Genomic DNA, 25,453 nt, shown 5'->3' with positions numbered 1-25,453 from the left:
GGATGAGTGTCCCTACTTATCATTTCTCCTCTTTTTTACACATCTTTCTTTCGAGTAATCTTACATATAATTCATTTGTCTTCTTTTTGTTTCCTCTAAAATTGATGTGGCTTTTAAAATTACCATTGAATTTATGATAGATCATTATTATATTTTGATCCAATAATAATTTTAAGAGTCACATCAATTTTAAGGGACAAAAAGAAGACAAATGGGTGATACGTAGCATTATTTTTTTATTTTTTTATTTTTCCTTTTTTATTGTAAATTTCAGTCGCCGAAAGGACGGACGGGATTGTTTTTTTTTTTTTTCTTTTTTCTTTTTCCTTTTCCCTCCACCTTTTCTTTTTCCTCTCTTCTCTCCCGCTTCTTTCTCTCGTCTCTCTCAAGGTCTGCTCTCTCTCTCTCTCTATGGTCTCTCTTCTCTGTTTTCATACAGGAATCGTGGTGAAGCATAAGACCTTAACGTATTAGCAGATCCGGCTACCTCTGGTAACTCCTCCTCTTGCCTCTACAATTCTTACAGTATGCACATCCAAAGCACCACACTTTCACAAGCTGTCAACTTTAAGAACCTTGGATTAAGTATTCGCATAAGATAGAAAACCTTGAAAATGGTTGATGAATCTCGAAGTTTGTCGTTTGGGGAAATGGGTATTGCGTTTTTGCACTGTATGCTGTTTGTTTGCTGAGAATTGCCATGTGGGATGCTCTGCAACTCATCTTTTGACTAGCACTTGCTCTCGTTTTGGGAATTGGGTATTGTGTATTTGTATGTTGCTATTTATTTATTTCTGAGAATTACCATGTGGGTCTCTTTGTAACTCATCTTTTGAGTGTCACTTTGCTTTGCTTATTCATTTGGGTTCGGTGTGGGTTTGAATTTAGGGTTGATTTGCTTTGATTTTCAACTCGTATAGTTACTTTTCTTTTTGGTTTTTTCCATTTCCTTCATTCTTTCTTTTTGTTGTGGGAATTTGTGTGGAATAATCGTTTGCAATTCAAATTGAGAAACTGGGACTTGCCTCTTTATCCTGAAATATATAAAAAAGACTGAAACACTTGTGCATATTGATATAAAGACGTGGAACTACAGAAAAATTGAAGAAAGAAGAAAATAAAAAACTGTATAGAAAGAACACTTGACAGTAAGGCGAATGTAAATCTGTCTCTTAGACAAATATTGTCTCCCACTTAAACAATAAGTTCTGCAAAAGGGAATACAACAATTTTGGTCCTCAGGATACAATACTGTCCGAATGTAGTGTGCAGATTGCAAATTCTGAACACTACTCTGAATCTCGAAATTCTGTAACAGCAGAGAAGATAAAAAAGAAGATAAGAAAAAGAAGTACAAAATCTGTTGGAACAATATAGTTTTTATCTGAAAACTCATAATCAGTTTACAACAGTTTCTAACTGTTGAAAAAATAGTTTGTGACTGTTGAAAGCACAGTTTATGACTGTTAAAAACACAGTTAGAAAATATAGTTTTTGACAGTTTAGAAAACAGTTACGTATTTAAAAAAAATATTACTGTTAGAAAAGCAGTTGTACACATCAGAAAAATACACACGTAATTAATAATTTTGTGTGCGACAATGCGAAGTGCTAAGTGCGTCTAAAGCGTCAAAGCGACACGCGTGCGTGCATGCGACGACCAGTGCTTCGCACTGGGGTGATGCAACTGGCACAACTAGCACATGTATACTCAAAATCTTATTTAATATAAGAGCTTGATAAATGCTTATAAAGCACAAAAAATACTCATAGCTTTTCAATATGGGACAAAGAATAATAAAAAGAAATAGATGGGAATTTAAATATTCAAATTTAAGATAAACTTGGATTTTCATGAAATAATTTTCGACACATACCCTAAACCCAAAGACCAGGAAAACAGAAAAAAGAGAAAAAATAAAATCAAAGGATCTGTGTGGTAATCTCTATCTCACGCGGATAAGTTTGGCTGATTGACACAACCATTTGAATGCCTCTTCTGTCTCTTTAAGAGGTTATTTTACTCTGAGTGTTTTTCAGTGAGTTGGATCTGAAGTTGTTTGATCCATGTGTTTCTTGATTGGGGTTTCTAGGCTTGGGAGGGACATGACATGATCCATGTCTGCTATATCACACTCTCCAGGGCTTTGTAAGTAAGAATCATTTACCTGTGCCTTTAAATTTTCTTTTTTGTTACTTGATTTTGAGTTAATTTTGTTGGATATAGTGGGAAATGCTAAATCTCAGTTTGGTTGCTGAGAAGCAGTGGATAAGAGAGGAAAATGCTTAACTTTTTTGCCCAATAAAGAAACCCACTTGGCCAATAGGTGTATCAGGCTTGATTGAGTGGAGGTTTTTGTTTTCTCAAATACCCAAAATAAAAAAACTTAAAATTTGATTTCTGAAGTTATTGTACTGTTATTTTTCTATTATTTAAAGCCTTTTTAATGGAAAGATTTTTTTTTTCTCAAGGAATTTTGGAGCGTTAGCATTGGGAAGGTTATTGAAATCACGATTGAACTTTCCTCACAAGTGTCCAATTAGGCAGATACGAATGGCAAATACCCACAATTCTATCCTAAATGGTGGTGACAGTGAGTCAAGAGGTGCCTTGATTGTTCTAGAAGGCTTGGATCGTAGTGGGAAGACTTCACAGTCTAGTAGACTACTCACATACTTGGAGGGACTGGGGCATTCAGCTGAATTATGGCGATTTCCTGACAGAAATACAAATGTTGGGCAAATGATATCTTCATACCTTTCCAACAAATCACAATTGGATGATCACACTATCCATCTTCTCTTTAGCGCTAATCGTTGGGAGAAGAGGTTCGTTATGTTATTTTTATGCAGCATGTTGTGTTCTGGTTTGACGGATTTTGTATATAATCTGAAATACCTTGTTTCTTCTAATAGTAGTTCCTTGCTCGTTCTTCGTATAAGAAAAAAAAAATCTTGGTATTTGATAATAAAGCATTAAGTTCAAACCTTAAATTCTTTCCTCCATTAAGAACCGTATGGTTCTTAAAGAAACAGAAATATATGGTGTTGACAAAACCTGTTCAGAAACACTGTTCACTTTGTTTCTTAAACTTACTTTTCTGATTGCAATTCCTTTGTTATCAATCTGCATATATAAGCAAATTAATTGAGGTATCATTTTCTTTAGCATGAATGGATCATATCTGTTGTATATGTAATTACAACTCAATAAATAAGATTGAATCGCCTATGAGGCAGTAACAATTTTTGAATCAAAGTGTCTCTGGTAATTTGTGAACTTTGGTGATAAACTTCTCTGTTTCTTATTTTTTTTGTCTTTATTGTTTTGGATAAGTAATAAACTCATTCATTTTCTTAATGCTTTTTTTTTTTTTGGAAGTGATAAGCATTTCCGAGTTATTGCAAGCCCCCAAGCATTGGTGGGTAGCATGGAACTTGTTTAGCCTGTCTGCAATGGAACTTGTAAGTGTTAGACATGTGCCATTTTAAGCTGGGAGGCATGTGGGAGATAGTTTTCTTTAGTTGTGTGTGGTGACTTAGGTGATAACATAATCATGATCTTGTGGCTTGAGTGATTTTCCAGAATGTGGACATGCTAGGGTTAGTTGGGGACTAGTTGGTTAGAGAAGCTCTTGAAACTTGAAAATTAACCTGCAGAACTGATATTTTGCTAATCAAATATTGATAGATGGAACTCTATAATTTGACTAGTGATTATTTTTGTAAGATCTATTAATACTCTCAAGTGGGAAAAATTCAAACCATTTTGGTTAGATAGAATGGATTTCATTGTACCTTCTAGAAAGAAAGAGGACTTGGGTTTTTATTTTTTTCTCCTAAAATTCTCTGAAACATTATTTATTGGGACAAAAAATTTAGTGACTGCATAAGCACAACTTTTACGATGGTTGGACTTGTACTCAGTTACTCGTAATGCATACACAGATCATTGATGGAAACTAAACTGAAGGCTGGAACCATCCTCATTGTCGACCGTTATTCTTATTCTGGGGTGGCTTTCTCGTCTGCCAAAGGACTTGACATTGAATGGTGTAAGGTGAAGACATGGTTCTGACCGTTCCTGAGTGGAGCATATATGTTCATCTTCTTTTTAAGAATGTCTATTTTTTTTTTCTTTAAAAAAAAAAAAAAAAATTATGCAGGCACCTGAGATTGGGTTGCTGGCTCCAGATCTGGTAGTTTACCTTGACATACAGCCAGAGGTAAGTTGTATTTGCCATTATGCTGATTGTTATAAACTTATAAGTAAAGAAAGTAAACATCAACGTCTTCAGCCATATTATCAACATGTTTTTCTTTGAGTTCTAAAGGTAGCTCGCTTTCTTCAAACGTTGTTTGAGGCATGACATTGTCCCTGTCTGAGAGAACTGGATTACTTTGTGTCGAAGGATTTCAACGTGTTCTCTTTTGCCTAATCTGTATTTTGGGACACACATGCCCTTCTTGCAATAATGTGCTTCATAAATGCAGATAGATTCTGGGCTGTCAATAACACCTCACCCCTCTGAAGAAAAGCAAAAGAAGAAAAGGGGAGGGGAAAAAATAGCTAGATGGATTATGTGCCCATATATGCAAGGAATGCATGAACCCAAATCAACTGACTACTAAGATTCTGTGAAATTGGATGACTGTCCAATGGGCCACTGTGATAATTTATTGAAGACTGGTTTTGCATTTGTATGATGATGTAGGTGAGGGTAAATGAATGTACTGAATGGTTGATTTATATCAACTAGTGTTTGATGTGCCTTAGCAATTGAAGAGATATCATAGTACTTCTGTTATTGAAGTCGTAGAAATTGCATTAAGGTATAATTCTGGAGGAAGATGAACCTGATACACACACACAGACTCTTAATTGCCCCTTGCATATACTTACATCCATAAATTCACACCCTTCTATAGTGTGCGCGCACACACATGCATGTACACAGACTTAAATACTTCTAGGACTGAGAAGTCTTTCCAAAATCTTCAGAAAGCTGCTGAGAGAGGAGGATATGGAGCTGAGAGATATGAGCAGCTCGAGTTCCAGAGGAAAGTTGCACAATGCTATCAGGTTCTCCATGATCCCTCCTGGAAGGTAATTTTATGTTTCATCTGGTGATATTTTGTAAATAGAGAAGCTGCATATTCTGGTTCATGGTTGTGATGCTCTCTGGTGGGAGGCACCTCGCCTGCCACTACTAGAACAAAACCATTCATCAATAGCTGTTTAGTTTTCCGGTATAGCTATATATTACATTTCATCTTTTCTTAAACTTGTCGCCCAAAACTAACCCTCTTGTACTCCATGATAGTAACACAGCTAAGCTAGAGTTTTGTTGATTCATTTCCACTTTGCATTATCTTTTTATACTAAAATATTGGGTTTCAGATGATAATAGCACTGACTCATCAATAGCTGTTATGTTGTTCATTGATTCCTATCAATTTTACTCTTGGAGCTGAGATGAACATGTATTCCTATTTGATTGCAGATAATTGATGCCTGCCAACCCGTTGAAGATATCGAGAAACACCTGCAAGAGATTGTACTGGATTGTGTCAAGACATGCCAGAACGGCAAACCTCTTTCCTACCTCTGGTCAAGTTAATTCTTCCTTTCTTTTTTGTGATTTTTTTCCCTTTCCTGTGTAAAGGGATTCTGCATATGTATCTCTGCAGATTTGTTCAACTAGTTTTTAAAATCTTCTTGGTGTTTTTATTCAGTTTCAGGCCTCGTCTTCTAACAAACTGAGGCCTATGAATTTATTAATGGTTGCGATAAATTAAACCAACTCGCTTGAGGTTTACCTTTGATTTTCAGAAATGACACTCTTGCTCCATTGGATATTTTTACTATTTTTTTTTTCCTCCGATTTTCCTTGTTATCTAACCAGTTGGGTTAGTAACCATGATCTTGACTGCTTCACCTTCATGAGGGCTAGGTGGGTGATGGGTCGCAAGGCCTCTGCGACCTCCTGAGTGGTGGGTTGTGGAGCCTTCACGACCACCGGACAGGGAGGTCGCGGGGCCACTGCAATCTCCATGAAGGGCGGAGGTTGGTGAGGCACCATGATCCCCTCACGTGACACTATGACTGTTATTTTTTTTAATGGAAGATTGAGGAAGTAAAAATTATCAATTTTGAAAATTCGGATTACTTTTCGATAAAACTGCAAATCATGAAATTTAAGTTTTATATTTTATTTTTTAAAGTGTCGTGATAGCTTAAGACTGAAGTTTCGTAAATGGGCATGGACTGTACGACTGCCAAAAGCTGTATTACATCGTAATCAACGGGCGAGAGGAATCCTCTATTTAGAATTTGGATGACAGTTTTTAATTCAAATGGCTTGAACAAAATATGAAACTACAAACTTTCTTTGGATTGATAATTTATAGATGATTTAATTTAAGATTTATTATTATATACTTCTTCAAAATTTAGATACTCATGAGAATTGTGATTCTCTGGAATTTTGTAAAAAAATTAATAAAATGGAAATTCTACAAATTTCTAGAAAACCATAATAAAATTGTCTTAGAAAAAAAATAAAGATTTTTGAGGATCGGTTGTTCGAATTTCACACAATTTGGCTGCTCCTTAAAATACTTACTTACCTACTCGAGGTGGGTTGTTCGAATTGCACGTAATTTAGACAAATATTGATCTTGGCTAATATCCAATTATATTATTCAAATTGTTCAAACAAGTGGGATCCGAGCAACGTCTTAGCTTATTGCAACAAATCTCTGTCCCCATGTCCCTTACTAACAGAGGTTTTAGTGAGCAGGGGTGGCAACGAGAAATGTTACATACACTTATACTTTTACACTTTCAAATGCACTCTCCGTGTGCGAGTGAGTGTGTGTAGTATTTTTCGAGTGACAATTCCTATTTACATGACGAGTTCGAGTCGTATCAAAATACGAATATAAGACTCTATAGGTTAATTCTAACTCGACCAATTTAATTAAACATGTCAGACCCATCAACCCTATTTTAACTTGTTAATTTTGCGTTAGATTCATGTCGGATTTGCAAGTCATTTAAAAGATTGATAGCCCTATATGTAGCGTATTGAATTTGAATCGTATCAAGACATGTGTATAAGGTCAATATTAATCCAACTCATTTATTTAAATGGGTCATTAACTTAACCAGTCAATTTCTTGTTCTAACTCATATCAAATTCGGGAATTATATATATAATTACCATCCTAAGTGTGAGGCACAAACATGCATTGCGCATACATGAGCCTTTCCTCAAAGTCCCACGTGTTTATCAAGTAGAGGCTAGAGAGTGCATCGAGTGAAGCGAGATAGATAGAAAGACAGTGTGGCCTAGCGGGACCGTTGGAAACCCACCAGTTTCCATGACTTGTTCCGCTATCCTCAACGGTATTGTTACCAGAACCCGAATTCGTGACCCTGATTCGCTCCGTACCCGAAACCCGCACCGCTCTGTCCCTCATTTCCTCCATTTTGATTCTTCTACTAGAGCCAACGTCGATGGGAATTGCAGGCTTGGTCCCAGGAAACGACGACGTTGTGTGCCCCGAATTGCCTGCTCTCTTCAGCTCCCTCTTCTTCCCTTTAACATCAACGAGGTTTATTTGTTTATATATATATATTGTTATATATATACCTCTTCTTTTGATAAACAGACACGTGGCTATTCTTTATGGAATGCATGTACACTCATGTCTATTTTATTTTGATTGTATTAGTATAATTGAGTTTTGTAGTTAACTTTTAATAAATTTAATCATACAATTTAAGCATATTTTCTTTTATCTTTATTAAATCACTATTTATCTAAAAATTAAGCATTTAATTTAAATGAAATTTCAACCGCGGCTCATATTTGAAACTATGATCTCTATTCTCATATCATGTATCCTAAAACCTTAAGTTAAGATGAAAGCATGAATTTAGTCATTTGATTAGTAATTTAACAATCATATATAGACTTATAGTATTGATTTTGTTATACAATATCAGTAGCTTTTTTTTTATTATTATTTTTTTAAAATTTTTGTAATGCCAGGTTCTTGTTCCATCTGAGAAGAAGACGCTACATTTATATGAAGCGAGATATTTATCTCTGCTTGATGAGGTATTGAATATGGATATATATATTATCTTAGTTTTTTTTTTTTTTTTTTTAAGAATTTTTGCGAATTCTTTGTAGCAAAATTTGATTCTCCATATGTCACTGTCTAAAAAACGTTAGTCACATATGCGTTTGCCGTTTGGTAGCAAAATTTGATGCTCGATATGTAATTGTCTAAAAAACGCTGGTCACATTTGTGCTATTAGTGTCAAAACCTCAAAGAACTCGTTAGAGTTACAATTAGAGCTCAACCTCAAGTGTTGTAGGACAACACTCATACAATGGTTTCACAGTTCACTTATCCAATGTGGGATTTAATACATATCCATAACAATTCAGGGTATCACAAGATAAAGTTTAGTTCCCATAATGGGAACTGTAGGCTTTAAATCTATGTGAACTTGATAGAAGTGGAACTTTCCCATTCAACAACTGTGGTTTTGATTCAAGCTGAAGAGTTAAGGGGTTGAGCTCAGTATCTATCTCTTGTATGAGAGAAATTTTTGTCCATAGTTATTGATTAATGATAAAATGTTGCTACTGATAGGAATAAACTAAGCCTAACCCATACATGTAATCAATCTCTTAATTGTTTTGGCTGCAGTCTTTATTAAGAAAGAAGAAGCTTTTTGTGCATTTTGTGTTGGATCCCATTGCAATCAGTGAATCATCTGGTGAAGCATCATTCGCTGCTAGATATGGTTGTTTGGTTCTTATAGAAAACGTAAGCTTCCAAATTTTCAGAGTTTTTGCCTTAAAAGTTCAGTATAGATTATGACCTAAATTAAGATTCAGTTCTGTGTAGGTTGAACGCTTAGATGTTGGAGCGTTAGTCTCTATAAGGGGCATTGGTCGTATCAAGATTCTGAAATTCGTGCAGGTGAGTAAACAGGCACAGGTTCTCAAACTTTTAGCTTTCCACTGACACATATACTGATTAATGTTCATCATGTGTTTAAATGTCTTAAACTCTGTTCAACTTTGTGCTCCAATGCATGTGAGTGTGTGTGTTCATTAGTCTCTTCTTTCACTTGGTTGTACTTTAATATTCTCTTATTTTCATGTTTACAATCATAATTTGCAGGCAGATCCTTTCATAATAGGTGAAGTCATACCGATGCAGGACATGATGCCTGACAGTTTAAGCAAAGTAAGCTCAAAAGTTATGGAAGTAAGGGAAGCAATGTACAGTTTGAATAGCTTGGAGATCAAACTGAAGGTATCTGCGTCTGTGTCTGTGTTTTGCATGCAACCATGAACCCATGTTTGTGTGCAAGTGTGCATACATGCATGTGTTTACAGAAAAGTACAATGGACATATTCTTATTTAAGTACAAGGAAATGCTTAAAAAATTATCCTTAATCCAATGAGGCTTTAAATATAGAACAAGGACAAAGCAGAGAGAGAGAGAGAGAGAGAGAGAGAGAGAGAGAGAGAGAAGCACTTGAAGTGTACATTTTTTTTTTCTTTTTCTATAGCTGAAGAATTATCCTGTTTTGAGTAGAGTATTCATGAAAGATACATCCTTTAGCATCCTTTTCTTTCAAACTTCACTGGGAAGTAAAAATGTTGAGCATGAACATAATTGCCTGGGTGACTGAAGCATGGCTTTGGCAGACTTATTGTGTCATCCAATGAATAGCAACAGAATTTCTGGTAATATTACTTTCATGTGGAACCAGTAGTAGGGAGCTATGATAGTGTCTGATGTGGCACTTTGGGCATCCTAAATTGTCAACCAATAGGGAGGATGCTATCTTAGAGATCTTTTACTATCTGCTTGAAGTTGGTTATATGTCTTTTCTTGGAGTGTTGGTATCTTTTCTTCCAGAAAATTTAAGTTCATTCTTGAGATCTTTTGAATGACAGCTGATCTTTTTGGGAACATCCTGTAACTCTTAAAAATACTTTATTGTAGATCAACTCTAATAAAATCCATTTTTTTCTATATAAAAAAAAATACTTACAAATAATGGGAAATATAATTTGAGCATATGCCACATCTGACATCTCAGTGTAATTTAACTGTACCACATCACATCTCAGAGCTCCATGTATTCTAAATGTTACCCTCTAACTGAAGTTGTGTACTCCCTAGAGAAAACTATGTGCCTCGTTCTTGCTTCCAGGTTGCCGGGATGTGATTAGAGGTACTTGTAGGATGGCTAATGTACTTTAAGAGCTATTACAGAGCCTTGCTATTATGGTACTAATCCTTAGTTTCTAATGGAAGTTATAATTGAGAGGCTTCTTATAATAGGTATAAATTATGTTGTATGAATCCAGCTAATTAAATTATTGTTATTTGTTTGGTAAGTAAATTTTTATGATTGTTAACTAGATTATTCTTAATTAGTTATAAACTCTAAAAAATTGTTAAAAATGGCTGTCTAGTGGTGGCACCAGTAGTTATGAGATGGGATGATGGGTAAATCAGGTTTTATTAAAAGATACTATTGAAGAAATTGATAAGTGGGAATAGAATAAGATACAAGCTTATGAATAAATATTGTGTTGGGTGGTCTTGGACCTCTTTCAACCCCAAAAGCTAACTCATGAGGTGAGGCTTTCCCTCACACTTATAAATTGACCACCCAGCCCTTTCCATAACTGATGTGGGATAACCCCAACAAATCTCCCCCTCACACATCGGGCATTGGGTTAGAGCAAAAACAACCCGTTTCTTCCGCGGACTGTTGGACCTGAGACTTGTTAGTAAACTTGGGCTCTGATACCAGTGTTGGGTGCACTTATATACTAACCACCCAGTCTCTTCCACAATCGATATGGGATAACCCCAACATAATATGCCATTAGCTTTTTTACGTAAATATCGGCATCTTTAAGGTTAGATTTATTACTGGATAATATAATTAAGGCCGTCTTTTGTTGTCATTGTATTGATCAGGATGCTGATTCACTAGTCACAGATGCTGTGTCCCGCATATACAACATACTGTGTAGCTCTCATTTCCATAATACTTTCAATTTCTCCTGAAAGCTATTACCTCTCTCACCATAAAATATTTTTGACAATGACCATGGAAAAGATGGTCAGCTTGTTACATGCTAAACCTTTTGAGAGGTGAATCTTCTGCTAGTAAAATATTTCTAAGATGGCGTTACCATTTTTGTGATGTGTTGGAGTTGTCTGCTTTCTATCTCATGTCAATAGGCTCCCAATGAAGCATTGTTGCAGACTAATATTACAAACTCTTTGTTGTGGGCTGAAAGGGAACCATCATTTGAGTGTGATAAAGCTTTCATTCCATCCGCAGCTGAGTGTGTATCCTTTGCAGCGCTCCAACCTATTACAGGCAAAATTTCTTTCACTCTATTTTTCTTTGCTTTTTAGCATTTCACAAGAGAAATGTTCATGGCCAATGCCAATCAGTTTATGAGGATCCATAGAGAAGACCAGAATTTGATTTCAATTAAGGCTTGATCCTGTTGAGTTGCTTGCTTACAGTTTAGTTTTTAGTCTAGATCATCTACATACTATAAGGACACTAGAAACTAGAATATTATACTCTTTAGGGCTGTTAGAAAGCCAAAGCACTTAAGTAAACTAATTACTCATGTTAATATGCTGGAATCTTAGGAAGCCTTCTATCTGAAATGAGCTGGATTTGCTACTTTGACAGGATCTACTCAATCAGAACTGCTGAAGTTGCAACGACAGAAGCTAAGGGCCATGGATCTTAAAGACACGCTTCAAAGGCTTGAACATTCCCTAGAAATAGTTAAGGAGAACATTTCCATGGTAGCAGCCAAGCTCGCTATACAATCATTAGAGATGCAATAAGCCTTGTAACTTCATATTACAGCTTCTGCTGCCTCCCAAAAACTAGACATTCCCTTTACTTGCAATAGTATTGTACAGAAAAAAGAAAAAAAAAGAAAAAAAAAGAAAAAAAGAAAAAAAAAAGTGGGGGGGAGAAAGAATGAGAATACTGTAATTCAGTTTATTTTGGTAGCCAACATTCCCTTTAGTTGTAAGATTACTGGTTATTTTATTTTATTTCTTCTTTTTTGAGCAGCTGTAAGATTACCTAAATGCGTTGCTTTGGCTAAGATAAACTGGTTAGGCATGCCTTATTATCTACCTTAATTGTCATTTACCCCCAATTTTCATAGTTTCCTCTGGTAGTAACGACCAATGAATGGAAAGATTGGTGTATGATTGGGACGAGCCGTAGGCTCGGACATCTTGGATTCAATTTCGCACTAAGGGTTTTTTGGGATTACTTGGTACACTATTCTGGTGGATGGAGTCGTGTATATAGGGTTTACTCTCCAAGAGTGGGTCCGAATGGCCCATCCTTTATGAGGTTTGCGTCATTAAATTAAAAAAGAAAAAAGTAATGGATGGAAGGATTGGTGTGAATGATTGATTTTGATTTTATGCTAGTAAAACACTATAAAATCCTAGGAAAAAAGAAATGAATATGGAAAATGAGAGCAAAACTGTGAGGCTATCCTTACTGCTTGTAGTGAGAAATTCATTCTCTATGCTTATAAGGTAGGGTTTATTATGAAACAATACCTAGTGCTAAGAATTTTCTAGGTCAATCCCGACTGCAGAAGGACTTGGGAGAAAAAATTGCAAACTCAAATTAACTCAACTTTATTGTAGTTATTTGTAACAGGGTGGTCTTTGAATTTTTTTATTTTTTTTTATTTTATAAAATAGTTTGATTAGTAAAAAAAAAGAGACGAGTGGGTAAGACTCGTTAAATATAATCTCATGCACAATTCAAATTATTTTATTGGAAAAACTTTATTTAACTCTCCTGGACTTTTATTGCTTTGCAATCACTCTCTAAAGTAAAAAAAAAAAAAAGCTTTAAAAATTTTGCAATGAGGATGCCAAAATTGAAAATACCCATGTTTAAAATTAAAAAAATTAATTTTTTTAATTTTTTTTTTAAAATAAAACATTTGCTACCAGGCTGACCCACAGCCAAGCCATGGGTTCCATTTTTTTTTTTTGTAGAATTTTTAATTATTTAAAAATTAAATAATTTTAAAATACAAGGGTATAAGGGACATTTCACCTATACTTCGTCTGATTTAATTCCAAACCCTAACAGGAGGGGTGACATTGCAAACCTCTTAACTATTTTTTTTTTTTTTTTTAACTAAATTGAGTGTTTTTTTAATTTAGGAAAATGATTGCAAAAATGATGAAAGTTTAAGGAGTTAAATGACGTTTTCCCTATTTTATTCTTACAAAATCAAGCGAGCTGTCAAAATCAATTGTAACATAAATGGATGCAAATGTCAGAGAGAGAGAGAGAGAGAGAGAGAAATAGGGCAAAGTTTTTTGAGTAAATTGAGTTGGAGGAAATTCTTTTAATTTAGTGTATTAAATTGATATGTCTTTAGAAAATGTGATTTCTACATATATTTTTAATAATGTTGATGCAAATTTTGGACGGCTAGACTAGGTGATAGACTTTTGCAAAAAACAAAGAGAAAACCACTAGAATGGCGCCGACCAAGGGATAATAATTTTGTTCTTTTTTAGCAATACAAGGAAATGGGAAGGGTGTCAACCAAGAGATGATTAAAGGAAAAATTGAATGGAGAGAATGGGAGTGAGAGGATAATGTACATGCATGATCCTGGGAGAAATTACCTTTTTTTTTATGGGAGGCTTCTTGGAGATGCTACTGTTTCTCTTCAGTTTTCTGTTGAGGTCTATCCTATAGAGGTACTCAAATTGGATCAGTGATTGATTTCTAGGTTTTGTTTTAAACCTAATTAGTTACTTCCAATTACGTAAATTATAGTTCAAACTGCACTCAAAGGTAAGATGTTTCCATTTTTTTAGGAACTTCTGTACCATAAACAATGGTATCTCCGATTATAGCTCATCTGAGATGTAAAATATATCTTTTCTCTCCATCCCCAAAATGTATGAGACAAATGTATGCATTTCGATTAGGGTTGTATTCTATGGTTACGATGCTACCATATATATATATATATGTGTGTGTGTGTCTTTTTCATTCCGTTGAAAATCGATTTTACGGTATAGACGCTTATGACCTCTCCCTCTATGCCCTGAGGTAATGATTCATCTGGAATTACAACTTTTACCACAATGATGTTGTCCGTATATCAAATTCTTTCTTGAATTGTATTTCACCTGATTGTATACGGCTCTATGGCATGTGCTTGAGGTAGAAGTTTTGTATAAATGTATTTCCATGCTATTAAGTATTTTGATTTAAGTTCTTTTCTCATAAGAGGTGGAATAGAATAATTCGGTTGAAGCGTAATGATCATACGTCTGTAATACATTGTATGTTCCATAAGGATCCCAGATGCTTGCCACGTGGGGGCTTGGTAGCAATTTGATTATTGGCTAATTAGTGGGGTTTCTTGAGTGGAACTGGAACCATGGTAAATTATATCCCTAAACAAATAATGCTAACATATTAATTGTATTAAAAATTCATATGTTAATGATTTGTTTTTTGAAGAGATATATATTAATGATTTGATGGCATGACCTGAGCACCAAATATACAAAAATGGATTGTAAATTATTAATATATGATTTTTTTAGACCACCCATCTCCTTAGTTATTTAACGGAAAAGATATATATATATATATATATATTCTTAACAAATAAAAGATAAATATACATACATATATATAACTATAAATATCTTTTGTGGGAGTGCAAAATGTGGGTCCTATCTCCACCAGATTATAACATGGGGCTGGCGTCGGTTGGAGTAAGAGAAGATATCCATTTCTGGCGGTTGACTGAGATGGCTTTAGCCTCAACGGTAACCCCTTGGGTTTATGCTTCAATGAGCTCCAGAACCAGCAGCCTTTTGCCTCTCAAAGGCCCACTTCGTTACCAATATCACTCCTTCTCAACCTTTGCTTCAGTACGTGCGCGCGCTATTACTCCTTTTAACTCATATTTGTTTATATCATCTTTCGAGTGCTAATGAATAGTGTTGGTGGCTCAAGTGTTGCAATTTTCTTTTGGTAATCTCTTCTTAATGAACTTTCGCACGTTTGATGAAGTTTTAGACCCAAACATTTTTAGGAAAGATATATAAAAACATGTGTTTGCAAGTGGCATGCATGCTTGTGGAACTAGTTTAGCTACTGAAGATACATTTCACTGATTTCATAATCTGTACACATATGTTGATGGGCCAGAGAGCAACAACAAGAAAACAAAGATAGCTCCTTTCGAGTAGGAGAGGCCAGAATAGCTCTTTTTGGGTTGTTTGATAAAATTCCTCTATGAGGAGTTTTGTTATTATTTAATTAGCTTCTTTAAATCAGCAAAGTTCTGCACTTTGAGTACAATTATTCAACCTAATCCCAACCCAAACTAGTACAAGTAGTCCTAACCAATTTCTAGTAAGCCTTTAGCAGATTTCTTCTTGGAGATGGACATCTCTTCTTCCTTAGATAAAGTTGTAGTCTTTGTTGGATTAGGAGTTGCAGTCTCTGTTGGAGTTGTAGGCCCTGTTGGATTAGGATAGCCACCAGCTGCTTGTGCTTCTAGGCTCATGTACTCTGGATTTGGCTTGGGTTGTCTACGCCTTTTAACATATATTAAGTCAAATGTAAACTAGAGCCAACTTAGCCGGACTGAGAATATAGAGGGCCTAAAAAAGTGACACTAGTCAATGGGTTTGTTCAGATTGAATTGGAAGTTATGATGGAATTTTGGCTTGTGCTCTGCTGCTGTATCCTGCTATGACAAGTCTTCTGATTTAACCAGTACCAGAAACTTGATTTAAGAGAGAGAGGTCATTTACAATCCCATTTGGGCCTATCTCTTCCCCTTTCATATCTTTCTTTTATCTATAAAATTGTTTCATTTCTAAAATGACGGGAAAAAGAAGGGGGTTTAGCCCTTAAGAGGATCTGCTGGAATTGGGTTGTTCCTCCTGTAATTTGATTAAGCACTTAACCAATTAGGACTCTCAAGTAAGGACGGAACAGGATTTCTCATCAGGGCCAAAGCTGAATGAGGGACCAAACTGGCAAGCTTATATATATATATCATTAATTATATAGATATCTTAAGGGAAAATTTCATAACCGGGGTTCCATGGCCCCTCTCGGCCCCCTGGTTGTGTCCCTGCTCTCAAGGGTTTCCTGGACTGAAGAAATCTAAAGTATGTGAGACTGCCACAAGTTTGGTGATTGATTAATACATTTATATGAGAATTGAGCAATGATCATAGCCAGTTGTGAGTTGCTATCTTGAATTAAAAATGATCCTCTCTTTCAATTGATATGTCTATCAGTCTATGAGTCTATGACTATATGATGTCTATTTGATTCTGAGATTTATTATATAATTATTCTTATTATTTAACTTCTGGTATGAAGCATACCTGGTATTCTTGTCTGGTATTTTGATTGGTTTTACCAAATGCATGCGTTTGTTCATTTCCTTCTTTATGGTTTGTGTCTAGAAAATCCATAGGATTTTACATATTGTGGATATCGAACTGTGGTCAGTCTTGACTTTTTCTTAGTGTAACTGTTTATTTTTGGCATCTCGCAAACGTCTGCAACTCTTGACTGTAAAGCTTCAGTTTATGTTCAGAGAAAATGCAATTTAAATTTTAGGAGATCAATTACAGAGAATGTAGCAAGAAAAGTATCATGTAACCTACTGAAAGTTGAAGATGGCATAGATGACGAGGCATGTGAATTAGTCAATGGAGTAGAACTTTCAATTGGGGATGGTGCTGATAGCATCGACGCTTATCTCTTCAAGGCAGTTAAAAATAACAATGGAACTGGCATTCTGCTCTTGTCTGATATTTTTGGGTTTGAAGATTCTTCCACCAGAGACTTTGCATATCGTGTTGCTTGCAATGGCTACAAGTATGTTGCTTAACCTTGAACTATCATATTTGCATGAAAGTTTATATCATTCTGCCATATGACATAGGGTTGGCAATTTTTAATACGACTTGCAAATCAGATATGAACTCAACACAAAATTAGCGGGTTAAAGTTGAGGGGTCCGACCTGTTTGGTTAAATAGGTTGAGTTAGGGTTGATTTATATAGTATTATACACATGTTTTGACACAATCTGAACCCAATACACGATATTAAGAGTGTCAATTTTTTACATGACTCGAATCCAATACGAATCAAACACAAAATTAGCGGGTTAGAGTTGAGGAGTCTGACCCACTTAATTAAATGGATCGGATTAGGGTTAAACTATATAATCTTATACTCATGTCTCAACACAACCTCAACCTAACGCGTGAACAAGAATTGCCACCCCTAATGTGATAGACTCTGCAAACCGCTATAATTTTTTTTGGTTTGTTGAACGACTGCAGTGTTCTGGTTCCAGACTTATTTCGTGGAGATCCATGGGCTAAGGACCGGCCAAAGACTATGTTTGAGCAATGGATTTCCATACAAGACACCCAGAGGGTTGCAAAAGACATTGCAACATCAACAAAATGGATGGTTGATGAATTTGTGGCTGCAGGAATCTCAAAGAAGCTTGGCATAATTGGTTTTTGCTTTGGAGGAGGCCGAGTGATTGAGGTGCTAGCAGAAGACCAGGGTGCTTCTTTTGGCGTTGGGGTCTCGTTTTATGGTACCAGGATGGACACATCTATAGCTTCTAAAATAAATGTTCCTGTATTGTTTATCTCAGGGGACAATGATCCACTTTGTCCAGTTAGTGCCTTGAAGGATGTGGAGAAGAGGATAGGCGAGGGAGCTAGGGTTTTTCTTTTCAGGGAAAGAGGCCATGGCTTTGCCCACAGGCCTCAGTCTCCTGAAGAAGATGGAGATGCAGAACAGGCTTTCATGGTCATGAGAAATTTTCTGCATGATGGCTTGGTTGTAAACAACTGAATGCTTGTTTGCTTTATATGTCTCGTGTATCTATCTTTACAGTTGAGGCTAATGCTAGTGCAGGCTTGCAGCTGATGGTAATGATAGCTTGTATTCTATGTCATTCTGTAATCAAAAGCATGGTTTTAAGATGCCATAGCCCTTGTACAAGGCAACTCGGTCTTTAAATTGGCATTGTCCTTAGAGCATGAGATTTTCACATGTATTTTCAATTCAGTCTATTAAATTGACATATTACATATATCCTTGAAAACGTGATTCTCACAAGAATCACGTATTCTAAGGACAGATGTCACATGCTCTGTCAATCCTATTAAAAATGCATGTGAGAATCACATGCTTTAAGGACAGATATCAGTTTAATAGACTAAATTAAAGAAAATTTTTATTTGGTCTAAGTTTAACTAAGACTCCGTTTGTTTCGGCGCAAAATATTTTTTCGTCGAAAAATATTTTTAGGAAAATAATTTTTCAAGAAAATGTTTTTCGTTGAAAATATTTCCTTTGGCGCGTTAATAAAACCACAAATATTTTTTATATTTTCATTTAATAATATTAACCTATAAAAATCAATTTTTATTCACAACATAAAAATATTAATATAAAAAAACTAACCTAATAATTTTAGTTTCGATTGTGATATGGTGGAGGCTTTTCGATGGTCCGGTGATGGTTCGACGGTAGTTCGGTGGTGATTTGACAGTGGTTTGAGGTGGCTCAACAGTGACCTAGAAATGGCCAGGTAGTGTTAAGGGGTGGTTTAGTTTTGACAACTCCCTTTAGTTGTAACAGTACTACTACTCTACTACTCTACAGCTTAGGTTTCAATTTGGTCCCTAAAATCCTTTAACTTGTTTAAAATTTGCTTCGTTCAGATTGAGTTTGGACTAGCCGACTAGGTTGTATCTCAGATAAGGAAGAGTTGACTTATCTTGGTGGATTGAATTTGGGCTAATTTCCCAAAAGGAAATTTGTTCTGGGAAAAAAAAAGTTTCTGGAACTGAACTTTATCTTAGAGAAGTAACTTATAATATCATATTTTAGAGGAATGCTAGACTTTCTTTGAGTGTTTTTCTGGTGTTCATCTGGAATGACATAAATGTAATAAAAAAATTACATTTATATCCTTCTGGATGACATGGATGCACTTTTTTTTTTTTATTATTATTATATTTATGTCTTTCCAGATAGATATAAGAAGAACACTAGAAGAAATTCTAGCATTCATCTGTATTATATATATATAAATTATCTCTTAGTCCTCATAAAAATTTAAAACTTTAACAACTATCTGTGTCTAAAGATATAAAATTAAAATTTTAGTATTTAAAATAGTGAACCTACAATAAAAACATTATAAACAAAATAATTTTTTTTTTTTTTTTTTTCTAAATTAGGTTAGATAAAATTCCTTCAACCTAGTCTATTAATTTTTATTTTTAAAGCATGCATTTTTAAAATGTAAGTGAAAATTACATATATTGTAAAGATAAATGTGAGTTTAATAGAAGATTGAATTTAAGACCTATGTCGTTCAATAGATACCGGAGAAAAACGGATAAGGATCTCCTACATTTTCAAAAAATTGTAGATTCTAAAATTGCAAAATTCAGGATGTTTTTTGCATCTAACGGCTTGAAAAATGCCACCTATTAAAAATGTGGCATTTTACCGATGAAAATTGAGTATAGTTTTTATCAGCTCTTACTTTGTATATTGTAAAAAAGCTTTGAGTCAAAAGCTATTTTTTGATTTTCTAAAGAATAAGCGTCTTTTCAAAAAAGTGAAGAAAAAACATTTTGAGATAAAAATTCTTTTTGATTGCCTCGATAACATTATTAACATGCTACATTTTGAATAGGTTACATTTTTCAAGTCATTTGATATAAGGAACGGCTTGAATTCCACAATTTTAGGGCATGTTTGGGTAGCAATTATTTTTTTATTATATTTTCTTATTTTTCAAAAATATGTTTGGGTTTTTTTTTTTCAATTTAAATTATACTAAAGTTTTATACAACTTTTTCAATTTTATCTCAGGCTCTCTAAACTATTCAAACATAATTTAAAAAACAAATATTCTCGGTATTTATAATTTTAAATATAGTAAAATATAATACACAAAAATCACAAACCCAACAAGCCCTTAGAGCTTACAATTTTATTTTTATTTTTTATTTTTTATTTTTTTGAAATTGTAGGGGAAAAATAAAGTCAAATAACAGTGTATATTTTTGTTAAATAAAGACAGCCAATTAAAAGTGGTTTACAACTATTTAACCCGAGCCGTTAATTCTGGAAAGCACCAGATTTTCCCGCGGAAATTTCTCAGGTTTTCGTTTTCCCTCAAAATCTGAGAGAAACTCGTGGTTAATTTACTAAAAGATGCTCTCTGCTAAAGCGCCAAGTTCCGCCATTGACACTGAAAAGCATGTTCCTTTGTTCTTCAATCTCTTCAAAGGTACTCAAACACTGCTCCTCTGTATTTTCATCATCCTCTTATTCTGTCAACAACTATTACTTCTCAACGCTCTCTGCCTCTTGTGGAAAAAACCTAATCCGCCACATCTCCAAAGCGTTTCTCCAAGAGAACCTCCGACTCTTAGACCCTACCCTCGTCTCCAAATTACAACCCAACCACGTAGAGCCCATCCTCATTGCCCTCCAATCCAAGCCCAATTCCGCTATTCGGTTCTTCGAATGGTCCAAGAACTCACTGGGCTCTCGCCACACCGTGCAATCATACTGTGGCCTTGTCCATGTGCTGCTTTCTCACCGAATTTTCGGTCACGCAAGACAGGTGTTTGATGAAATGCTCGAGCGTTTTGGCGACGATTTGGGCATTGTTGATGCGTTTCATGGTGGTTTTAGATGCTATGGTCCAAATTTCAGTACCGTTTATGGGTTTTTGGTTGAGAGTTATTGTCGACATGGGATGTTTGATCGGTCGGTCAAGACGCTTAATTGTATGTTGAAAATGGGAATTCCAGTGTCGCCTTCTGCGTTGTTTGGAATATTGAGTTGTTTGATTGATTTGAATCGTATTGATTTGCTTATTGATATCTATGGAGAAATGTGTAAGGCATTGAGAGAACAATGTTTTCGTGTGTATGAGTTTGTTATGGATGGTTTTTTAAAGAAGGGTGACATTGAAAAGGGTTTGAATTTTCACCAGGTGGTCATGGGGAGAGGCTTTGTGCATGATATTATTGCTTGTAACAAGATTTTAAGGGGTCTTTGTAATGAAAAGAAAGTAGGAGTTGCTTTCGATTTCTTTGATGTGATACTAATGGTTGGTCCGGAGCCAAATGTGATAACATATAGCACGTTGATCAATGCTTATTGTAAGGAGGAAAGATTGGAAGAGGCGTTTAGACTTTATAAACTTATGATAGAGAGGGGTGTGATTCCTGATTTAGTTATCTATAGTATTTTAATTGATGGTCTTTTGAGGGTGGGGAAATTGAAGGAGGGATGTTTGCTTCTCTCGGTGGCATTAGATAGAGGTATTAAGTTGGATGTGGTGGTTTTCAGCTCCATTATGGCTGCATATGTCAGATTTGGAGATTTGGGGAAGGTAATTGAGGTCTATAGAAGAATGGTGAAGGAGGGGATATCACCAAACATGGTTACTTACAGCATTCTTATTAATGGGTTGTGTCAAAATGGTAAGCTTGTGGAGGCTTCTGGGGTATTCGGTCTGATGGTGAAGTGTGGCTTTGAGCCAACTGTTTTGACTTTTGCTAGTTTGATTGATGGATTATGCAAATCAGGAAATTTGAGAGACGGGTTTTATCTGTATGAGAGTATGAGAAAGAATGGCTATGAACCTGATGCTATTGTTTGTAGTGTGCTAATTAATGGTCTTTGCAAAAAAGGGCTGATGGCTGATGCTCTTAGGTTCTTCTTTCAGGCTGTGTACAGGGTGTTAAAACCTAATGTCTTTATTTTTAATACGTTGATTGATGGCTGCTGTAGATTAAAAAGACTAAAGGATGGTGTGAAGGTGTACATGCAAATGGAGATGTATAATATAAAACCAGATGTAGTTACTCATACCGTGCTCATTAGAGGGATCTTTGAGCTAGGGAGAATGAATGATGCATTGTGTTTCTTCTTCCAAATGTTAAAGAGGGGTTTCTTGCCAGATGTTGTAACATACTGCACCCTAATTGATGGTTTCTGCAGGCAGAAAAATATATTTGCTGGATTGCAGATTTTTGAGATGATGCTGAGGAATGGCATAATTCCTGATATTGCCATATATAACGTCCTCATTAATATGCTTTTCAAAGAAAGTCATGCAGAAGCTGCATTGGAACTCTTTGGTAAAATTAACCAAAGGGGGCCAGAACCGGATATTGTAACATACAACACAATGATCTGTGGATTTTGCTCTTTGAAAAAGTTGGATGAGGCAGTTCAACTTTTTGGAAAGCTGACATGTGGAAAAATTGGAAAAATTGAACCTAATGCCATTACTTTTACTATCCTAATTGATGCCTTCTGTAAAGAAGGTAGAATGGCCGATGCGATGCAGATGTTCGACAAAATGTTGGAAAAGGGTCCAGAACCTAATGTGGTCACGTACAGTTGCTTAATAGATGGCTACTTTAAATCTCAAAACATTGAAAGTGCCTTTGAGCTTCATGAGGAGATGCTTAGAAATGCCTCTCCAAATATAGTTAGTTACAGCGTCCTCATTGACGGTCTATGCAAAAGGGGACTAGTGGAGGAAGCATTGCGTGCATTTTATTGTGCTATTAACAGGTGTTTGGTGCCTGATATTATAGCATATGGAATTTTAATTCGTGGTTACTGCAAGGTTGGAAGAATAGCTGAAGCCATGATGTTGTATGACCGTATGTTAATAAACGGCATCGAGCCAGACGATTTCATACGGAGAACAATTGCAGAGAATTTTCCGCAAAACAGGCAATCAAATTATTTTTGAACTCAACCACTGGATATGCAGATAAGATCTTTTCTATGATAGTCTCCTGTTGGTGTCAGCATGGTCACTATTTGTTTATCCAGTACCACCTACTAGGTAACCATTATATCTGCTTTATAATTATTTGCTAAGTTCCTTTTGAACCTGGTAATAGAAATATGTACACTTACATTGAAGCAAGTGTAAATATTAATTTTGGATTCTTGTGATAAATTGTAAACAGCTTCCAAGATTATATGTCATTACAATGCAAAGATACCGAGTCTTTGGTATGTAGGCAGTTTAGCTAGTCCACTTTAAAATACTAACATGTTTTTTTTTTCTTTAAGAAAATTACTGAGTGGCTCCAAGGGGAGGGGAATAAGGAGGTTTAAACCAATGACCTCCGCCTCATGACATGTCTCTTCATGGCAACATGTAACTTCATGACAATTGTTGGGGAAACTAGTGGTGCTGGTCGTTCTCCAAAGAGTAGTGGATGACTTGACAAACTTATCCTACTTGGAACCACTATATCATTATCATAATCTTGAGGTCTCTTGGGTATAAGTAACAAAAGTTGACATCACTAACTTCAAGTTTGTTTAATACTAGATATGGCAAGGGTCCTAATACGTACCTAGAGCAGGTACTAGCATACATAAGTAACACATAATATTGTTTTTTTTCTTTTCTGTTCTTTTAACTGATTTATAATCTTGATTCAAATCAGGGGAGTTAGTCCTCTTTTAGTTACATTTAAAACCACAATACATTTCTTTTTTTTTTTATTTCTCTGAGATAAAGGACCCATATATTCATTGATAGTAGGTTGGTTTCGTTAGTTCTGAAAGCTGTTGGAATTCAGGCTGGAGCCAGACTGGATTAAAGGTGGTAACAAGTTGGTGAGGTATGAATGAGCCGTGTGCTTTTTTTTTTACCATATCTTGCTTAGTATTGAGCAATATATTGTGATAGGTTGCTTCCTGACCAGCTCTACTATTTCTTTTTTCTTTCAGAACCGAGGCAGCAAGACATAATTCAAGAAGCTTTGAGGCCTAGTAAGAAAGATGGAAATTGAGAATTGGCTGGCATTGATAATTGTCAATGAAAGTGACTGATGGCGTGATGTAATCAAACTTATGTATATCTTAGAGAATTGAATGGCCATATGCAAAGCATAAAAGGAAGGACAGGTAATATATATGAGGTCACCCCTTGGGTGCAAACTGGGCCAGCCCGCCGGCAAAGGCCGGAGTATTATCCCATCTGTGTGGAGGGGGCACTTTACACGGTCCGAGGTTTACACGACAGGGGTAGGTACACAAAATGGGCCTGCCTTTGAGAGGTTCTTCGTCATATAAAAAAAAAAAATTACTTCTCCAGAACCTTTTGTTCTTTAATTTAACAGTCAATCACTTCTGTCTGGCTGCAAACAGACGTCCTTCTCTAGTGTTAGACAAGTTAATAGTAGTTTTTTTTTTAGGCTTGTTTCTGTTTGCATTGAATGTTAAGAGCATCGTAACTGTCTCATGATCCCATAACTTTGCTCATGCTGCCATCATGGTGCAGAAGCAATATTTGTAACATATATTTAATATCCCATTTTTTTTTTCCCTTTAAATATGTAATGCATCTCAGGCATCCATGTGGTTTGAAGGACTTGACAAAAGTGGATCTTTCCATAATTTTGTTTAGGATTGTTACTTTCATCTGTTGCTTCCAGAAGTTCTAGTTAAAGAATAAGCTTATTCTGAATGTGCCAAGTTTACTCAAATATGCGCAAGGTCTTTGTAATCATCCAAAGCTGACTGTTGCTACTCCATTTTTTATGCATTATTCCATTTCTAGCTCATATTTTTCTCCACTGCAAATTAATAAACTATCTCATAATCTACCCTTCTTTTTCTTTTGCATCTCAGGTTGAAAGAGAAGATGGTTCAGTGCGATGCATGATTCGTCTGATTTAAAAATATCAGGTAATGGATAGCATTTTTGCTTTGATAGATTATCAGTGAAGCACACAAATATTAGTTTAATTTTGATATTGGGCATCCCGAGGAATAAAGAGGTTATAGAAGTTCTGGAGGTTAATATACATTAACGAGCCTGTTACTTCAAAACCTTCAGGTAATCCAATTTTCTATCATTTAGCCAACAGGAGTGTTGGGGTTTCATGTTATCTGCAATATTCCATTAAGTGCATAGTGGGGGAGAGTTTTTCACTGTCCTTGCCACTAGTTCTTGGATAATTCAAGTATCATTTGCCTTCAGCATTGAGAATTTTGTATGAGCTGTTAAAAGATATCTACTTACAGTGGGAAGGATCCCCATATATACCCCTTCCCTTTTATTTGTATTTGCTCAAAAGAAGAAGAAGAAGAAGAAGAAGAAGAAGATATCTACTTACAGATTATGAAGGTGCTTGTGCATAGCCTGTATTTGCATTGGAATCAAAGGTTTCGATTGTTGGTTTAGATATAGGATACATAAAAGTTAATGGGACA

General features: G+C 35.5%; 4 protein-coding genes across 11 annotated transcripts; all 4 read left to right on the top strand.

Annotated features, from left to right (window-relative positions):
- Window positions 1–331: 331 nt before the first annotated feature.
- On the top strand, window positions 332–5,804 carry LOC133870774 (thymidylate kinase). 7 transcript variants are annotated; one of them, XM_062307983.1, is made up of 7 exons: window positions 332–492; window positions 2,041–2,149; window positions 2,473–2,829; window positions 3,949–4,060; window positions 4,167–4,226; window positions 5,003–5,107; window positions 5,505–5,804. In XM_062307983.1, the coding sequence occupies exons 2-7, from the start codon at window positions 2,112–2,114 to the stop codon at window positions 5,619–5,621; spliced, it is 789 nt and encodes a 262-aa protein (XP_062163967.1). In that variant the 5' UTR covers window positions 332–492; window positions 2,041–2,111; the 3' UTR covers window positions 5,622–5,804. The 7 variants fall into 7 exon arrangements, with proteins under 7 accessions (XP_062163967.1, XP_062163968.1, XP_062163965.1 ...); XM_062307984.1 differs by having other exon boundaries at window positions 2,031–2,149; XM_062307981.1 differs by having other exon boundaries at window positions 333–492; window positions 2,094–2,149.
- Window positions 5,805–7,232: 1,428 nt separating this feature from the next.
- LOC133870773 (uncharacterized) lies at window positions 7,233–12,032 on the top strand. Of its 2 annotated transcripts, XM_062307980.1 has the most exons (8): window positions 7,233–7,620; window positions 8,061–8,129; window positions 8,731–8,850; window positions 8,932–9,006; window positions 9,211–9,345; window positions 11,036–11,085; window positions 11,303–11,444; window positions 11,772–11,928. In XM_062307980.1, exons 1-8 carry the CDS (start codon window positions 7,387–7,389, stop codon window positions 11,793–11,795), a joined length of 849 nt encoding a protein of 282 aa, XP_062163964.1. In that variant the 5' UTR covers window positions 7,233–7,386; the 3' UTR covers window positions 11,796–11,928. The 2 variants fall into 2 exon arrangements, with proteins under 2 accessions (XP_062163964.1, XP_062163963.1); XM_062307979.1 differs by lacking the exon at window positions 11,036–11,085 and having other exon boundaries at window positions 7,244–7,620; window positions 11,772–12,032.
- Window positions 12,033–14,841: 2,809 nt separating this feature from the next.
- LOC133870772 (uncharacterized) lies at window positions 14,842–18,168 on the top strand. Its single transcript, XM_062307978.1, has 3 exons — window positions 14,842–15,037; window positions 16,729–17,012; window positions 17,485–18,168. The coding sequence occupies exons 1-3, from the start codon at window positions 14,858–14,860 to the stop codon at window positions 18,011–18,013; spliced, it is 993 nt and encodes a 330-aa protein (XP_062163962.1). The 5' UTR covers window positions 14,842–14,857; the 3' UTR covers window positions 18,014–18,168.
- Window positions 18,169–20,323: 2,155 nt separating this feature from the next.
- Window positions 20,324–25,444, top strand: LOC133870770 (putative pentatricopeptide repeat-containing protein At1g31840). Its single transcript, XM_062307977.1, has 5 exons — window positions 20,324–23,063; window positions 23,778–23,856; window positions 23,966–24,262; window positions 24,869–24,925; window positions 25,077–25,444. The coding sequence occupies exon 1, from the start codon at window positions 20,445–20,447 to the stop codon at window positions 22,965–22,967; it is 2,523 nt and encodes an 840-aa protein (XP_062163961.1). The 5' UTR covers window positions 20,324–20,444; the 3' UTR covers window positions 22,968–23,063; window positions 23,778–23,856; window positions 23,966–24,262; window positions 24,869–24,925; window positions 25,077–25,444.
- The last annotated feature ends 9 nt before the right edge of the window (window positions 25,445–25,453 follow it).

This window comes from Alnus glutinosa, chromosome 6, assembly GCF_958979055.1.
Source record: "Alnus glutinosa chromosome 6, dhAlnGlut1.1, whole genome shotgun sequence".
NCBI classification, from domain to species: Eukaryota; Viridiplantae; Streptophyta; class Magnoliopsida; order Fagales; family Betulaceae; genus Alnus; species Alnus glutinosa.
Note: the sequence above shows the minus strand (reverse complement) of the source record. Positions and strands in the feature narration are given on the sequence as shown.

Excerpts from the sequence above, each read along its gene's own strand:
- LOC133870772 (XM_062307978.1), top strand. The coding sequence starts at position 14,858 with ATGGGGCTGGCGTCGGTTGGAGTAAGAGAAGATATCCATTTCTGGCGG. Across the intron at positions 15,038-16,728 it reads CCTTCTCAACCTTTGCTTCA|AGAAAATGCAATTTAAATTT; the intron begins GTACGTGCGCGC and ends GTTTATGTTCAG. Across the intron at positions 17,013-17,484 it reads GTTGCTTGCAATGGCTACAA|TGTTCTGGTTCCAGACTTAT; the intron begins GTATGTTGCTTA and ends GAACGACTGCAG.
- LOC133870773 (XM_062307979.1), top strand. The coding sequence starts at position 7,387 with ATGACTTGTTCCGCTATCCTCAACGGTATTGTTACCAGAACCCGAATT. Across the intron at positions 9,346-11,302 it reads GCTTGGAGATCAAACTGAAG|GCTCCCAATGAAGCATTGTT; the intron begins GTATCTGCGTCT and ends TCATGTCAATAG. Across the intron at positions 11,445-11,771 it reads AGCGCTCCAACCTATTACAG|GATCTACTCAATCAGAACTG; the intron begins GCAAAATTTCTT and ends CTACTTTGACAG.
- LOC133870770 (XM_062307977.1), top strand. The coding sequence starts at position 20,445 with ATGTTCCTTTGTTCTTCAATCTCTTCAAAGGTACTCAAACACTGCTCC.
- LOC133870774 (XM_062307983.1), top strand. The coding sequence starts at position 2,112 with ATGATCCATGTCTGCTATATCACACTCTCCAGGGCTTT. Across the intron at positions 2,830-3,948 it reads GCTAATCGTTGGGAGAAGAG|ATCATTGATGGAAACTAAAC; the intron begins GTTCGTTATGTT and ends ATGCATACACAG. Across the intron at positions 4,227-5,002 it reads ACCTTGACATACAGCCAGAG|AAAGCTGCTGAGAGAGGAGG; the intron begins GTAAGTTGTATT and ends CAAAATCTTCAG.